Genomic DNA, 16,956 nt, shown 5'->3' on the forward strand with positions numbered 1-16,956 from the left:
CAAGCGTATTAGCGTGTTTTTGTGTGTGTGTCTACTATTCGTACCCTCAAGTACGTTCCTGAAGCTGTTGTTGGCGAATCGGTCCATGGATCCAGTCTCGTACTCGCGGAGGCCCACGACGAAGTCAACGTCAGCTGATGTTGGCAGTCGCTGCACTCGGTTGGTATCGTGGTTGCCAGGGTTACGCAACAGTGGTCCTTCTCCTGTTGCGTTGCACAATGCCTCGCGACTGTTGTATTCCTCAGGCTGAGTGCAGATCACCTAAAACAGGGGGATACAAAAGTCATTCAACTTTTTTTTGTTTTAAACATGAGTTTTTGTTCATAGCAGCTGAGGATGGAGGACAAAGCAAATAAGCAAATAAAACATATCTATATATGTATACGGTATATAATATGCTCTTCATTAATGTACGGCTGGGAGTCTTTTAAAGTGTGGTATTAGTACCAGTTTTGGTACACTGGCGCCCTCTACTGGTACTCAATAAAATAAAGGAATTAAACGTTCAAACTGTGTGGATCGTTTTACAAATAAAATCAAACAATCAAATATTGTTTTATCCAGGACAGTGCATTTGATAAGTACAATTAAGTTGTATTTAATCTTGTATTTAGTCATGTTAGTTTTTAAACATTTATTTAGGTACAGTTTTTTATTCATGACTTAAATACAGTTTTTAATAAAATGATGAATCATGTTCCTGAGGTTTACAATAATGTATACTTTTCAGGAATAAAGCCACCGCCTCGTTTTTGATTAACATGATCTGCTACGGGTTTACTACACTACTGTATTTGAATGTTGGTCATTATGAAGGTACTTGCAGGGAGCAAAATATATTTTTTAGGTGGTACTTGGTGTAAAAAGTGGGCTCTGGGTGGTGAGGTGGTGCAGTCGATTGCCTTTGCCGCAGGCGGCGCTTGTTCACTTCCCACTTGGAAGACCACATTTGTGAGTTTATGTAGATGTGTGTGTGCAAATGAAAAAAAAAACTTGGTGTAAAAAGTTTGAGAATTACTGGTTGAGGGACTACCAATAATGAAAACGCACAAAATTGACACCCCCCTAAAAAGGTTTCTAATTACCTACAATAAGGGTTGTAACTTTTCATTGCTGAAAAAAAGCTCAATGGGTCAGGTATTAATTTAAAGTGACAGTGTGTTGAATCTAGTGTCATCTATTGGTTAACTAATAGAATGCAACAACCTAAGTTCAAAGCAGAGAGACCACACTTTGCAAGCCTACCACCAATAATAGGGCGCACCACAACCTATGTAATATACTGTAATGTGTGATTATTAGACCTACGATTATAATAAAAATAATTTATGTTGATGTGATTGAACTTTTTTTCGTGTGCATACTATTGAAATTAATAATGTTGTTTCAAACGAACATTGTAAAATTAAAACATTCGACACACTCTCTTCAAAAATAAATAGTTTACAGATTATTTAATTTGGAAATGAAAATACACTCGAAACGCACATTTATATGTGGTGACGACTCTCTTGTAACTTCCTCTATTAAAGGCTCCACCCTGACATATATCATGTGCTTGTCTCAGTTTCTTGGCACCAAGATGCCACAAGATGGCGCCAGATTCCTGTCTGATAGAAAATTAGGACAACCATCTTGCGGCATTTATGGGTGTTTCCGAAAAAGAACACACACAAAAACTGTGATTAGGCGAGTTTTCAAGGGAAAAAAATTCTGCGAAAAGGATAATTCGAGGGTAGGTGGGCCAACATTGTACATCCATCCATCCATTTTCCGCAATACTTGTGCTTATTTATTAGGATCGTGGCTAAACTGGAGCATATTTAAACTGACTTTGGATGAAAAGTTTGCCAGCCAATCACAGAGCACATAAAAAACACATTCAAATTTTGGTCAATTTAAAGTTTTCAGTTAATCTTTGAAGGATATTTTTAAAATGTGGTCAGTGCGTATGTAATGTATACTGTATGAATGTATGTACATTGACCTATAATTAACATCTTAACCCCTCGGCGTTATTTGACCATTTTTGGGCTTTTTGCTGGTTCTGACCAAGCCATTTTAAAATAAAATAACGCCCAGGGGTTAAACTGATATTTTTGTTTAAACTGTGCTCTAAAAGGATCTTTCTTGTCTTTCTAGTTAAATAGGTGAAAAATTGCATTTTTTTCTGGCAAAAATAATCCTCTATTTTGAGCCGGTGTTTAGGAATTTCATTTTACACACATAATGAGAAGAAGTTATTGAAAATATTCTTGCCTTCCATGATGAGAAGACCGACGCAGGGCTGATGAGGTTGGGATTGAAGGGGCTGCGGCCCCCCATCAAACTATCCGTGCACACCTCGCAGGTTTGGGCACCCCTCCAGTCCCAGTAGGGGATGGTGAAGTTAAAATCTCCTGTCAGCTTCCTTATCTCATTCTCCCAGTGAAGCAGGTAGACTCGATGCCAGGGCAGAAAGGCTGCGGATTCGTGGGCGAAGTCGATGTCGGTCCACACGTTTCCCGGCCCCCCCAGGAAGGCGTCCCGCGACACGTAGTAGTGCATCCACACAAACAAATCGTAGCTGTTGATGTCGGCGAACATGGGGTTCTCGCCGTTTTCGCCCATCTCTGCTCTGGTTGCCATGGCGATGACATAGTCAGAGCTGATGGTGTTCTTAGCCAGGTTGAGGTAGGAGATGAACTTTTGCTGCTCAGCAGCTGACAGGGTCAGGATGTTCCGCCGCACCGACTCCCTGTACTCTGCACAGTTTGCTCCCCAGTAGCCAAACCTGCACTCCCCGCAGTCAAAACCGCCGTAGTTTCCCGCACAGCGACAGGTTCGGTTGTAGAAAGCCAGAGGCCAGCGTTCCCTGTCATCAATCCCGCTGTGAGGGTACTGCGGGCCGTGGGGCTCGTCTGACACCACCACTTCCGTGCAGAAGCCGCGGCCTGACAGGGCGCCGCACGCCGAGCCGTCTCCTTCCCACACGGGGCAACACTCTTTGGTCCGTAGGCCCTCGGCGTTGGCGCAGGGCCGAGGGAATTGGCAGAAGCAGGTCCCGAGAAGCTGAAGAAGAAGCACGGCTGGAAACAGGCTCCTCATGATGAAGTCAGTAGTGATCACCTGCTGAAAAGAAAAAGTCACTTCAGCTCAGGCCCACACAAACAAACTCATTTTAACCTGCAACAGAAATCCGCATTTATTTAAACTACCTTTTGCTGCGGATTTGCCCTGCTAATATGTTCTCACCCAAGCATCCAACCTCTCCTCACCCTGCCAGCAGTCTACTGTTCTCTCCAATCTCATTGAACTCATTTAGGGGCCGTCCTCAGACAGAATGTGTGATCTTGCGCACACACAACTTTGTGTGTGCCCTCGTACAACATCACATGCTAAGGATAATATTCCTGATTCTTTCATTCCATCTCGAGACCAGCCGACCTCTCCTCCACTTCACCTCAGGCACAAATGTGTGACCGGGCGTGTGTACCAGCCCTTCTCACAGGTTCCACATTTAGTCACAATGACAAAATGGTGGAAAAAAACCCGAAGAGGTATTGGTGAACTTGAAAAGTAAACAGTACATTTTGTGGAGTACATTTTACTCGAAAGATAATCTATTTGGTCCCACTCTAAACAGAGTAAAATTTACACTTGGAAGAGAGTAAAATATTTAAAGTAAATTTTACTCAAAGTGTTTTTACTGTGTACGAAAGAATTGGAATATTGAAAGACATAGTAAAGTTTTTTTCACTTTGAAATTCTAAGTACATTAAAAAAAAAAAAATACATTTTACTGGTGTATTAAAAAAAAAGTTACACAAGGGTTGAGAAACAAACTCACAACCTTCATCTAGGGAGACTGCTACTCTACCACCTGAGCTATGCCACTCTTACTGTTCGCCAACATCCAAAAGGCTGTAATTGCAGCTGACGAGCAAGACATCGTAGCACACAGTAGGAGCTGCATGGCTCAGGGAGTAGAATGGTATAATCTCCCAACTTGATGTTGTGAGTTTGTTCCACAACACTTGAGTGACTTTATTATTATCATTATTATTTTAAATAGTAAAATTTAGTCAAAATCTCTACTTGGAATTTAAATTTCTGAGTGAAAACTTTTAAATACGGCAGTTTTTTTTTCATGGGATCGGCAAATTCTCTCGTAGGCTACACGATAAGAATACTTTGAGTAAAATGTACTCTCTTCCAAGTGTAAATTTGACTCTGTTTAGAGTGGGACCAAATATACCGTTTTGAGTCAAATTTACTCTACAAAATTTACTGTAGTCAGTTTACAGTACAGTGTAAATTTATTGTTCCCTTGTTTCATTGTTCCCTCAAAACACAGCCATTAAACCCCAGGCAACAAAAGTGAGCACATCCCAAAGTGAAAATGACCAAAGTACCAACATTTTGTGTGACCATCATTATTTTTCCAGCACTGCCTTAACTCTCTTGAGTATGGAGCTCACCAGAGCTTCGCAAGTTGCCACCGGAATCCTCTTCCACTCTTTTATGACGGTGCGCCAGAGGTGTTCAACAGGGTTTAGGTCTGGAGACACACTTGGCCAGTCCATCACCTTTACTCTCAGCCTCTTTAGCAAGGCAGTGGTCATATTGGAAGTGCGCTTGGAATCATTATCATGTAGCCCAGTTTCCAGAAGTAGAGGATCACGCTCTGCTTCCATATGTCACACTGTCACAGTACATGTTGGCATTCATAGTTTCGACAGTGAACTGTAGTTGTATAGTGCGCGAAGTACTAAAACAATGAAAAGCTGGACATGTGCATTCAAAAGCTTGAAGAAGGTCAAATTAAGTTCACTTTCAAAATAACTGTGCACTAGGGGTCGTCCAGAAATGTCACCCCAAAGCCGAGTATCCCTAACTTTTAATGAGTCATGTACTTTCCAATTTCAAAAATATATTCAATGAAGGCTTTCTCATCTAAGATTTGAAACCCAAATTCAGCAATCGTCACATTAATTAGAACAATAAATGAATGGACCATAGAAAAGTCTTCGTGATGTGTACCACGTGGTTCAGCGTGACGCTCACTTGCACAATACAGGAATAGTACTCATGCACTTGACCTTCCCCGGGGCTCATGTGGACCACTACACATGCAGGCGGGCTCAGGCAGGCTACAAGTTTGCGCAGACCTCGAGACCACAAAGCGGTCACATGCTGCCGCAAACCAGGCACGGGATGCGGCTTATCTGCGCCAGCAACTCGCTAGAGCGCACAGGAATGAGCATCACAGGATAGATCTGACCGCAGGGCTCCTCTGGGAGAACGCATGTGTGTGCGTGGGAGACAAAGAAAAAGACAGATCTGTCAATTTCCCCAAGAATTTTTCTGTAAAGTTAAGCAACATTTCAACCCCGGGAAATTTGATCTTATGATGCACGTCCTAATATAAAATGTTACATAAGTACTTCTCAAATGGCTCGCTTTGCCTCCAAACAACCACAAGAGGGCAGCGTGATCAATCTAATGTAGGACACATGAAGCATCCTGAACAAAAACACAAAGCTCACACAACCCAAGTGGCGTGTCCAGTTCCAGGACGTATGAGATGAAGTTATTGAATTAGGTCGTGCACTTGTTTTAAACAGCTTTGGATTTGCATTTCTTCTTTTGTAATGATAAGTGATTTCAGTCTGTATGTCTGTCTGTCCAGTAGGACAGTTAGTGTTATCGCAATAATTCTTGAACGTAGTAGAGAAAAGAGTTTGGATATTAATTGCAAGATTCAAATTATCAATCCATCCATTTTTTACTGCTCCTCCTGTTCAGGGTGACTTTGGGCAAGGAGAGGGCTAAACCCCGCGCTCTGGTCTGAAATGATTTCAGTTGCAAAAAAATAATTGATGAATTCCTTTGTCATTCAGGTTACATTGTATTTCCTGACATAGTTTGCTGTTTTTCCTCATTTGGTCCCACGTGAAATGCGAAGATGACGTATGAGTGGCAACCATGTTAATCAGCTGTGTGTCCATGGCAACCGCTCTTATTTTGAAACGCCCTTGTCTAATTGATGTGTCACCTGTGACACTGGCTCTGGTGGTCGAGAAAGGAGAGCGGTGATAGAGCTTCACAGTTCACACCCCATAGATATTGTATGTCTATGTACGAAACAGTAGTGGTCTGCTTCGCAGTTGTTGAGAGGTCCAACTGTGGCCAAATTGGAGATCAACATGTGAGGACACCAGGCAGTGAGTGACGTCACTGACGTAAACTGTAGCAAATAAAAGATTCAAATATCCAAGATAGATGCTATTACTGGACCTTCAACAATGTGGGACTTATTTCATTCTATTAAATGTTACACATTGTATACATAAATAAGTTAATCCAAAAGTAATCAAAAGTAAATATATTAAGTTTAATGAACTCTTAATTAGTTAAACTTAATATATTCACTTTGTGTTATCTTAATTCAATCGTGTGTTACCAATTGAAGAAATTTTTATAAATTGGTTAACAATTTAATTAGTAGTCTTAAATTGGTCCAACAATTTTAAAAGTATATAGGTTTAAATATGAGTGTGAATGGTTGTTTGTCCAAATCATGGGTTTTAAAAATGTGCCGTTTTTGTCAAAAGATTATCTGCGATGGGAAAATCTTCAGAATATGCGTGTACTTATTTGCACCAAACAAACGAAATAATCTCATTATTTACAGCTCATTAAGCCACAGACATACGGGTCAAGCCCACTTGAGATCAAATTTGGGTGAAAGTGGCACCTGAATTAAAATGGCTTTGACACCCCTGTGATTGCCTGGCACCCGCTCAAGGGTGTACACCACCTTGTGCCCATAAGTCAGCAGGGATAGGCTCCGGCATACATGTGACCCAACTGAGAAGCACAGTGACGCACTTTTGAAAATGAATGGATAGATATTGTTCAATCAGCCCGGACTGATTGTTTCCCAGAGGTTGCAATGAAGGTAACCTTGAATTGACTTCACTTTCATCCATTTTGGATAAGCCTGCTTCAGATCTAACGAGATTTCATCCATTTTCCCCGTTCCTTGTCTACTGCTATGACCAATATCCTAACATAGAATTTTTTTAAATCAACCTAATTTGACCTATTTATATATTAAAATATTATTTTAATTGCAGAGTGTTGTATGATTCACCATCTTGCCGTTGTCTGATCACCCTGAAAGTTAAAATCCTAGATGCTGTCATGTTTGGGTTCTGTTTTTCCTTGTGTGTCTCCCTTGGTCTTGTTAAGCGTAATCCTGCCCTTCCTCGTGTCAACCAATCAGTGCCCTCAGCCACTTGTGTCTTGCCCCAGGTGTGTCTTGTTGTGTCATTAGCGTGTGTATTTAGTCTCCTGTCTTCCCTCTTTCTGTGTCGGTTCAATGTCATTTTCCTCCCGTCATGCTGCCAGTTTTTGCCTTGTTGTCATCGCCACGTTTTGTTTTCATTTGCCATTTGGAGTTCGCTTTTGTTTTGAATAATTACATTTCTTTTTGTCCATCACCTCTGCCTGCTTCCCTGCGACTGGGTCCTTCACCAAACTTTACCCCCGTGTCAGATGCTCCTGTGCATTTAAAAATATTGCATAAACACATGCAAACTATTGACATATTATTGTAACTAAATAATGTTCATCTATCATACATCTTAATCCAGTTGCCTGAGGATCAGCACATGCTCTCCCTCAGTACTGTTTAGTCTTCACTCAATCAACAGTGATCCATTTATTGACCCGGTTTTACATCAACCGCGATTCAAGCATCTCTTTAAGTGAGTGTCATCCCTGTATGGATACACGCGAGAGCGACACAAGTGGAGCTGATCGATTGCCTGTTAGCTTGATCTTTTTTTTTCTTCGAGAGCCAATGGTTGCTAAGGAAACGGAACCCTCCAGATCGTTCTGGTTTTTGAAAAGTTAGAAAAACAAAAGACGACGTGTGGCGTGACAGTCGGGATGCAGTATGGAGGACTGATGGTGACCTTTGTTTAGAACATACATTTTAGCTTGTATATGAGAAAACTTGAACGCTTTGGCATCTCTAAGGTCCAGAATGATCCATATCAGGGTGAGGTGACCCAAAAAGGCAAGTAAGGCAAATGCTAAGGGTGCCGTGGGCTGGAGGGGACGCCAAAAATCAGGTGAAAATTCTCCATCACTGTGATGGTATTCAAACAATTTATTAATATTAAAGGGGAAGTCAAACTTAAACATTTTCTAACAATATATTATATGTGACCTCACTAGTCTAAACATGACATTCTGATTAATATTACATTTGTGGTTTATGAGTTATGCAGCAAAATCCAACCCTTTTTACCCATCTCAGGGGGCGGCCATTTTGCCACTTGCTGTGTTTTCTGAAGTTGAGCTGTGATTGGTTGTTACCTGAGACCTGAGCAACATTGTTGTCATCTTCAGTCGACAGCAAGTGGCAAAATGGCCGCCCCCTGAGATGGATAAAAACATCTGGATTTTGCTTAATAACTCATATTCCACAAATGTAATAATAATCAGAATGCAACGTTTAGACTAGTGAGGTCACATATAACATATTATTGTCAAGAAATGTTTAAGGTTGACTTCCGCTTTAAAACTGACAGTGGGAACATAAAGTAAGTGTGATTTTGCTGCTTCACTCATATTCCACTTACATAATATTAACCAAAAATACCGTATTTAGACTCGGGGGGCGGCTGCATAGAACATCTTAATGTCCAGAAATGTTTTTGGGGTTGACTTCCCCTTTAACTCTTTATTTGAAGTTCAAATTCTAAATGACTTCACTGGAAGTGGGGTTTGTGCGATAACATCCACCACACGTCCGAGGAGTTCATCGCCAAATACATTAAGTGGGATTAAATCACGCTTCAGTGTTTGTATATTTTGCATCATCAAAATGAGTTAAATGTGCAAAATGTAATGTATTCGCACACCGTACGCCAATAAACAATTGGAATATTTCCTTGTGTTGATGTGATTGCACTCATATGGTTTTCATCATAGCCTATTTGTTGGTGTCAAAACAAGATTAAAAGGAGAGGGAGACAAAAAAGGGGAGGGAACGAGAGAGAGAGGTCAGAATTAGTAAGGCTATCACTTCATCACAGCAGCCAGCCTGCCGGTGTGTGCGTGCGTGTTCGTGTGGATGTCTCTGCTCTTTTAATGGTCCGCTAATCTCAAATGCATTTGGCTGGCAAATTAATCCAAGCCTTGTCATAGCCAAGCTCTAAAATCCCTTCTATCCCATATTACCCCTTTCCTGTCTCTCCCTCATGGTTCCCTCGCACTCTTTATCAGTATCCATCTCCAGATGGTATAGTGGAGGTAGGTGTGATAGATAGCGAGCGAGAGGGAGAGAGAGAGCGAGAGAGGTTGGGTGGCCTGCGATGTGAGTGGAGCCTCCTCATTGGAGCATTGAGAAAGAGAGCGAGCGCGAGATTGAGAGAGAGCGAGAAGGGGGGTTCATTTGTTGCCATAGTGAAAAAGTAGATTAACCAAAGCGAGCAGCGATGCCATGATGGACGCATGAGGGATGTTGTTCTTCTCCAAGTCCACACACCTGTCCGGCAAGAAAAGGTATGCTTTTCATTTATTGCTCATAGTGGAGCGTCTGGGAACATATTTTGGACCAAAACCTCTCATCTACATATTTCTTGCTGGTTCTTTTTATTTCCCACTCATGTATGCGTTAGTATGAGTTGAAACACGGCAAAATGTAGTCATGCGTGCTGAAAACTAAGCAAAACCAATACAATTAGAAGTTGGAAGCACACGTATGGCTGCATCATCAACGGCCATTGCGATAACTCCTGAAACATGATCCATCTATATGATCTTTCTCGTGTAGTGTCTCCTCTCATAAATCTGTGAGGACAGAGACATGCGAAGTCCGCCTTTATTCGTCACTGAACGTGCACACGCAAGAATGAACATGCACAGAGTGCGACAGTTTAAAATCTGTTTTAAAAAGAGTAATTGGGAACATGGCATCCTTTGTAATATGTGCACTCAATTTTTAATTATTAAATAGAAATTTAAAGACATTTAATGAGCTGTAGTTTGAGGGTGTCTGTGAAATAATTTGCAATAAATTATTATGTTGTCTAATTAAAATAGGCACATATCATATTGTCATTACCCAATTTTCCAATAACAAAAGGATGCCACAACATATTCTTAGAGAATAAAGGCATTTTTCTACCATAAAAGTCATATTGTGAGAATAAACTCTTATATCATTTTTCTTGAAAAAAATACGCTTTTGCTCTTGTAAAATTCCACCTTTTTTTTTTCTTGAACCCCCCCAATCCACATTTTTATTCCCATTTTTTTTCTCTAAAAAGGGTGAATTTGTCATAATAATTTTCCTCTGATATGTTTAATTGGCTTTAGAATTATGTGAAGGTCCTTGGGAGAAAAGAAAGGCTGTAGTAATCCTCCTATTGATACTGTGCACAGCAGGAAATGACGTCTCACCCCACTCACCTTTTGCACAGGTGTTTTAATGTATAAGCCACGCCCCTAGTGTGAATAACAGTTTAGGTTGCTTTAGTTTGTCCAAAGTAAGTAACACAGGTGGGGGACCTGATTTGCATGACTTGACTTGAATTAAATGACCAATTTTAGGACTTGAGACTGCTTGGCTAAAACTTATAAAAGACTCAACTTGATTTAGACTTGAAATACGTAACTTGCCAAGGCTTGCCTGTTTGAATTTGAAAATTTGTGTTTTCTAGATAATTTCCCATTTGGTTGTTTTTGAAAGAAAAGTTAGTTGTGTAGAACCTGGGTGCACAATACATTTTTATTTAATTATGATTTAAATATTGTGTTTCCTCGATCTTACAATCTATGAAAAATGATTAATGTGCCGAATAGCATGGTGTTTCTGCAAGTTCCTGACGTTGTGAAAGTACCCTGAATGCACCATGTTTGTGACGCAGTGACGTTTTGTGATCTGCCCTACCTGAGTGTGCTTTAAGCTGTTTAATGACACCCCAGTTGGAGTTTGATGTAAAAGTAAACACGAAAAAGAATAACAAACATTGTATACTTAAGTACTAGACATGATTCATTTTAAAAACATTGCCAAAGCTAATGTTAAAGTCAATGCAAAATCCAAGTTACATGCTAACAGGAAATTAGCATGAGGGCTATTCCTTCAAATAACGAACATTCACACACAAATGGTGTAGGAATACACACTGACAGGTAATATAACAATACTCAAAGGCATGTATTCTTCCTAATTTGTGGAAAAGGAGTTATATTAATAGAGCTCAATTGTAACTTTCTGCTTCTACTCTTCTTATCTCATTGTAAGTGTGTACTCCAAGCATCCACACTGACAATTTTGGGAACTTATTGTCGTACCAACACACATGATATGGATTCAAAAAACAGTGACAAGTGAATGACCCAGTGAGTTCAACCAATTTGACTTAATTTGTCGGATATAACAATTTGATTAATTACAAATATATCTTGCCCATCTACCAGTGACTTATAGTGACAGACAGAACAATTAAATGTTCTTCCATTAGATGTCAGAAGGCACCTGTTGCCATTTATACAACACAAGACATGTTTTAAGTAAATTTGCGATTCAATTGAGATGAGAACATCGTTAGTTCAGTGTTCATACTTTTAGTTTGGTGGTGGGCTGTGAAATTTCTCTATTCAAGTAAAACGGGTGCCCTGGCTTAATAAAAATTGGGAAAGACTTTTAGCTCACTCAAATTGCTGCATAGTCAAATATTAACTATTATAAGCTTAGGACTACAGTATATATATAAATAAGACCTTGGATTTGAATTATTTTGCTACATTTTCATGATGACTGCAAACTAATGTGAGTCTGATGAGGACACCTGAGGCATTTTACATTCATACTGACCCTCGTTTCTGTATAAAAATGACATTTCCGACTGTTTCTGCAGTAGCTAATAATGATGTAGTATAAAGCAGTGTGAACACCTTTAAGCATAGCTTTGCCAGCTAGCCAAACTTGGCGCACCTGTTCAGGCAACTGTGCCTGGAGCGAGTCCGTTCCCAGTCAGAACAGCAGGCAGGACACGGCACTTGTTTTCCAACTTTACCGTGACGAGGTGTTTCTCTAGAATATGAGCGTTTTGTATAGAATTGGGGATACGCGGATGCATCGTCGCAGCCTTCATTGACAAGCGTGAAACGGTGTGTGCGTGTGCGTGTGCGTGCGTGTGTGTGTGCGCGTGTGTGTGTGTTTGGAGCAAGGCTCAGTCAGGTGTGCGTGACTGGAAAACGGAGGAAGCGGTGGCAGATGAGGCAAAGCTGCTGGTGGCTTTGACATTGAACTGAGCACCATCGCTGCAATCTCCCCCCCCTTCATAGATTGCAAAATTGCGACCTAATTATCAAGAGGAGACGCGAGGATGGAAGGAAGGAAGGTAAGACTTTAGCTCTGGCAGAAATAGCGACGTGAACTGTAATTAATTTCACATTCACGTGGGGTCTTGCTGTTCTCCACCTGCCCAGACTTAATTTCCCGTAGTTTGTCGTCACCTTCGCAAAATGTTAATGGTTACAGGAACGCATGAGAGTGTTTTTGCCTCCCCACAGTGAGCAAGAAAAGGCGGCTGCATGTGGTGCGAATGATCCTGTCGTGCTGTGGGACCCAGTCTAAACATCGGCAATGTTTGTATTGTTGTGCAGCTCTTTCATGTTGTGCACCAAAGTCGCACCGAAGTGTGTGCAGGATTGCAAGGAGCTGCTCTCTCACATTGCGGCTGGCGGGCGCAGCGCTGCACCAGGCGTCTTTATCATTATTGTCTCATGCACGCAGAAGACGCCTGGTGATGAGTTGTTAATGGCCGTTGAACGACGTGAATTCAATGCATTTTTTATTTTTTTTATTTTTTTTATATGAAAGTGATTTTAGGTCAGGTAGACTCGTACCCACTGTCTGATCTTGTTGCTGCAGTGTCAGCAGTTCAAGTCCACTCGGCTCTGGGACTTATTAGAGACAATGCCTGTACGTTGTCTTTTATCGAGTCTCGTGGGGGCAGTTCTCGGTGTGTTTGTAGTACCCTGCTGTGTCTTTTATAGTGACACAATTCTTGGTTAGTGACTTGGGCTCTGTATGGTGTGCAGAGAAACGGATGGTGCCCTTTACTGTTTGATCAGGCCATTCATTATCATATTTCGCAAACCCTCCTTTCAGACAGAAGTTGGAGTTCAAAGATGTAGTAGGAAAGGGCAATTCATTACTGCATACACAGTGACATTTAAGCAGGTTTCATTATTATTATATCCCTTGTTTGGTTTGGGACGTGATATTTGTCTATCAAGATACAATGACTGGAATCAATTTAATGACCAAAGAGCAATCTGAACATGGAAAATGGAATGATGCACACATTTTTATTTTTTAAATCAAATGAAATCGTAACTGTTGCTGTTTCTTGTCCAAATTCTGGACCTAAGATTTGCTTATACTATGTGCCATTATTTCTGTAATGTCACTTAAACCTTCATCAACTTGTTGAAGAATAAAAGTTGAACAATCAAGGGTGATAACAAAAAATATTTTTATTACACAATGTTGTAATGTTATGGTGGTGCTTATGTGAAAAAACAATATTGGGCTACATTGCGCTCAATCTGCAAAAGCCTACACATTATTCCTTTACTGTGAATGATAGCATTGATTTTCATGTAGGTCATTAAAATGTAATAAAAATAATAGAATGTGTTAAATATAACTGCTCATGTCTATTTACATTCTAACAATTAGTAGCTAACTCATATGCACAGGTGATCAAATTGTAGCAAGAGAATGTTCTATATCGTCCCGTGTGGATTGTGTTTATTGTGAGCGATTGTTCCATCACCATTCAAACCCATAAGTTTCCCCAAGGAGTCGTGCATTGCATAAACACTGGCCTCTCACACATCTTCATGTTGTAATGTAGCACAAGCAGCATTTACTCAGTGACTCATTGACATAAAATGACTCAAAAGGGTTTGTAATAGACATCACGGTGTGTATGTGAAGACACAATGGTTACCTTGTATTTTCAATCGAATTTCAAAATGATTGTCACACGTGAATGCAACGTTGAAACTTTTGTATCAAACAAAGCAATAACACTTTTGATACATCATCATTGAACTGTGATTGTGACATTTCGACATTAAATGTTTTTATGATGCTCGTGTGTTGAAAATATTTGTAAATGCATCGTTTTTTGTGGAGGGACTGTTAGATATTATTAACTTTTAAATTCTTTAATTTCATATATTAACCATTGTTATGCATTATTAACATTTTAATTCTTTATATTAACCATGCCAAAATGTTTTGTAGATGTGAGGTAGTGTTGAACTCAGTATAATTTGACCTTAAACTAAGCTGGAACATATTGTTTAGTCTAAAAAATTCCTTCTCAGTGTTCTGTGCGAAAACACACATTTGGTCCTTGAGAACAGAATCTGTCTCGAACACACACACCTGACCCTGACTCTGTTTTCGCCATCGCTCACGGAAAAGTACCAAGAGAGTATGTTTTGTCTACAAATGAAAGAGAGGCGGTCTGTTTAACTATAAGAAGCCATTTTTCACGCGGAAGAGACACATTCGGCACTCTGAAATTCCACCTGTTATGTGATGTTTGGAGCCTGTCATGATGTCCAGAGATCTCTGTTAGATTAAATCATTTTTGCAAAGGTGTTTTTTCTTACATTAAATCTGTCTTCAAATTTTGGAACACGCAAAGAGGACAAAATAATTTTATTCCTCTTCAGGACTGAGGATTGGCCTACGCAATGAGACAGAGACATAAAGGGGGAGTGTGATAGAGAGAGATCCAGCATGTCCAGCATGACTGCGTGTGTGACAAGCTTGGAAATGAAACACTAGTAGTTTGTCTTTAGTGAGTGAATGGATTTGTGTGTAAAAGAGGAGCTGTTCTGTTTGACTTGTTCATTACTAGAGCAGCGGTTAGCCCGGCTGCCTTCCTGACACCTTCATGTTAATTACAATTAGCCAGACTGTCCCTTGTTACTTACCCCCCCCCCCCCCCCGTACTTATCACTTTTTCATAAATGGAACTCGGCAGCACAGTGGAAGCAGTGGTTTAGCACATCTGGGTCACAGTTCTGGGGCTGGTGGTTCGAATTTGAGATCCAGCCTTACTGAGCATGTTCTTCTGGTGATTGCTTCGATTTTCTCCTGTTTTTACCAACCATATTATTTTAAATAAAAATGTTTTCTCCTCTTCTCTCTGTCACTTCCCCCTAGTCAGCACAACCCAGACACCTGTGCTATGACCTTCACCCTGCTCCGCATGAGTAGTGGATGCTTTGCTATCCTGTGCAGTAAATCATTTGTCAGGTCACAGCAAGAACAGCGGGATGATTACAAATGTATTTCATATATTTCTGCTATTTAATAGCAATGTAGTAGATAGGCAAACATACAGCGCCCTATTTTCGTGCCTAGCGCAAGTCTAGGACAAAGCACAGTAGAAGTATGCGCATGGTTGGAGGTTCATTTTTTTGGGCTTATATTTTTATTAATTATATATAATTTTCCTGGACTAGCGCAGGTAAAAGTTTCCGTTGTGCGCTGTTGTGGGAGGGAATGCAGCCGACTCCCGGCCAATCGAAGTGGCTCCCCTTCATTTGCTTTAAATTCAGTGCAGAGAGCTGCACTACTTGGCATGCACATGCAAGAGATCGCCGCACACAAACTACATTTAAAAGGAACTACAAGAAGATCTCCACTTGTGGATGATCTCAAATACTTGCCACTTGGAGACCGCTTTCCTCCTTTACACCTTGATGTACTTTACTCTCACAAATGCGATACAAATGAAAAAGAAGTAATGAAAGATGTATTATTTATGCATTAATTATGTCTGTATGTGTCCTATAGCAGCTGCAGTGGTTAAGATTAACACTTTATTTTCCCCCTTCTTGCAGGTTCATGTGAACATGTCTGTCTGCCGTCACTTACTTTGGACACCAGCTCTGGATCTGGACTTCGATCATTTATTGAAACTCAGTCAAGACTTTCCGTTAGATCTCCTAAGTCGCACTGCTGCACCGGTCTCTGTTTCGCTGACACTCCAACTTTGAAACTGAAGACACGGAAGAAAAGAATGAGTTAAAACAACCTGAAACAAGAGTGCTATTGCTATGGCCAGCAAAACAGTTTCCAGGACAAGTTGTTGCCAGTGACAGAATCTTTTAATTTCTCTTTTGGATTAATAAACAGAGCAAGATGATTCTGTGGCTGATCTTCGTCTTTGTTTGGACGGCACTTGAGCCAACGGACTCTGCCCAGTCTAATGAACGGCGAGTTGTAGCTCACATCCCTGGGGACATCATCATTGGAGCATTGTTCTCTGTGCATCATCAGCCTCCTGCAGACAAGGTCGGTTTTGGAATATTTCATATGTTTAACATTATAATTAGTGGTGACAAAATTAATGTGTTGATTTTGAGGTAATTTAAAGTTTCTTTAACGCCACCATTTTTTTAAACGCGCGGTTAATGACCGCCCCTTACTTGGAAAGCCAGTACTGGGGGAATTCCAGTCACAATGCAGCAGACACGTCCACGTCCAAATTTAGCAATAATACATTTAATAATAATGCATATATTTGTGGACACTGGGGTCAAGTTGTATTGTACAATTTTAAAAAGGTGCAAAATTTCAGTTACTTCATGTTAAAGATTAGATGAAATGCACTGAAATGTCACCAATGTCTTACAAATACAATTATGCCATCTAGTGGCAGAAAAAAATGACCTCAACACAAATCAGTGTCACACTCGTTTTTTTTGCGGTACATCAATTTCAACTAAATTGTATTCATTAATATGAAATTACTGTATCAATGACTAAAAGATGCAGCCATATTTCTATTAGTTTAACCCCCATTTTTATGTTAACAAGAGTATGAAAACTTGGAGGGAAAAATTATTGTA

The 16,956-nt window shown here is 40.3% G+C and overlaps 2 protein-coding genes across 7 annotated transcripts in view; one reads left to right on the forward strand and one right to left on the reverse strand.

Moving 5' to 3' along the window:
* The window catches only part of tyr (tyrosinase), a 40,248-nt gene that overhangs the window by 2,820 nt on the left and 20,472 nt on the right, over positions 1-16,956 (reverse strand). Inside the window, exons 2-4 of one of the 5 annotated variants that reach the window (XM_077565271.1) lie at positions 15,980-16,103; positions 2,260-3,111; positions 45-261 (exon numbers count right to left, since the gene is read on the reverse strand). In XM_077565271.1, coding sequence (XP_077421397.1) covers positions 45-261; positions 2,260-3,087 — 1,045 coding nt within the window. In that variant the 5' untranslated portion in view covers positions 3,088-3,111; positions 15,980-16,103. Of the gene's footprint in view, positions 1-44; positions 262-2,259; positions 3,112-3,197; positions 3,307-15,979; positions 16,892-16,956 lie in introns of those variants that run through there. The other 4 variants (XM_077565275.1, XM_077565272.1, XM_077565274.1 and 1 more) reach the window with 4 other exon arrangements.
* grm5b (glutamate receptor, metabotropic 5b) overlaps positions 9,415-16,956 on the forward strand; it is a 60,795-nt gene continuing 53,253 nt past the window's right edge. Inside the window, exons 1-3 of one of the 2 annotated variants that reach the window (XM_077565266.1) lie at positions 9,492-9,561; positions 12,238-12,410; positions 15,946-16,399. In XM_077565266.1, coding sequence (XP_077421392.1) covers positions 16,247-16,399 — 153 coding nt within the window. In that variant the 5' untranslated portion in view covers positions 9,492-9,561; positions 12,238-12,410; positions 15,946-16,246. Of the gene's footprint in view, positions 9,562-12,237; positions 12,411-15,945; positions 16,400-16,956 lie in introns of both variants that reach the window. The other variant, XM_077565265.1, reaches the window with a different exon arrangement.

Source organism: Vanacampus margaritifer, chromosome 5 (genome assembly GCF_051991255.1).
Source record: "Vanacampus margaritifer isolate UIUO_Vmar chromosome 5, RoL_Vmar_1.0, whole genome shotgun sequence".
Lineage (NCBI taxonomy): Eukaryota > Metazoa > Chordata > Actinopteri > Syngnathiformes > Syngnathidae > Vanacampus > Vanacampus margaritifer.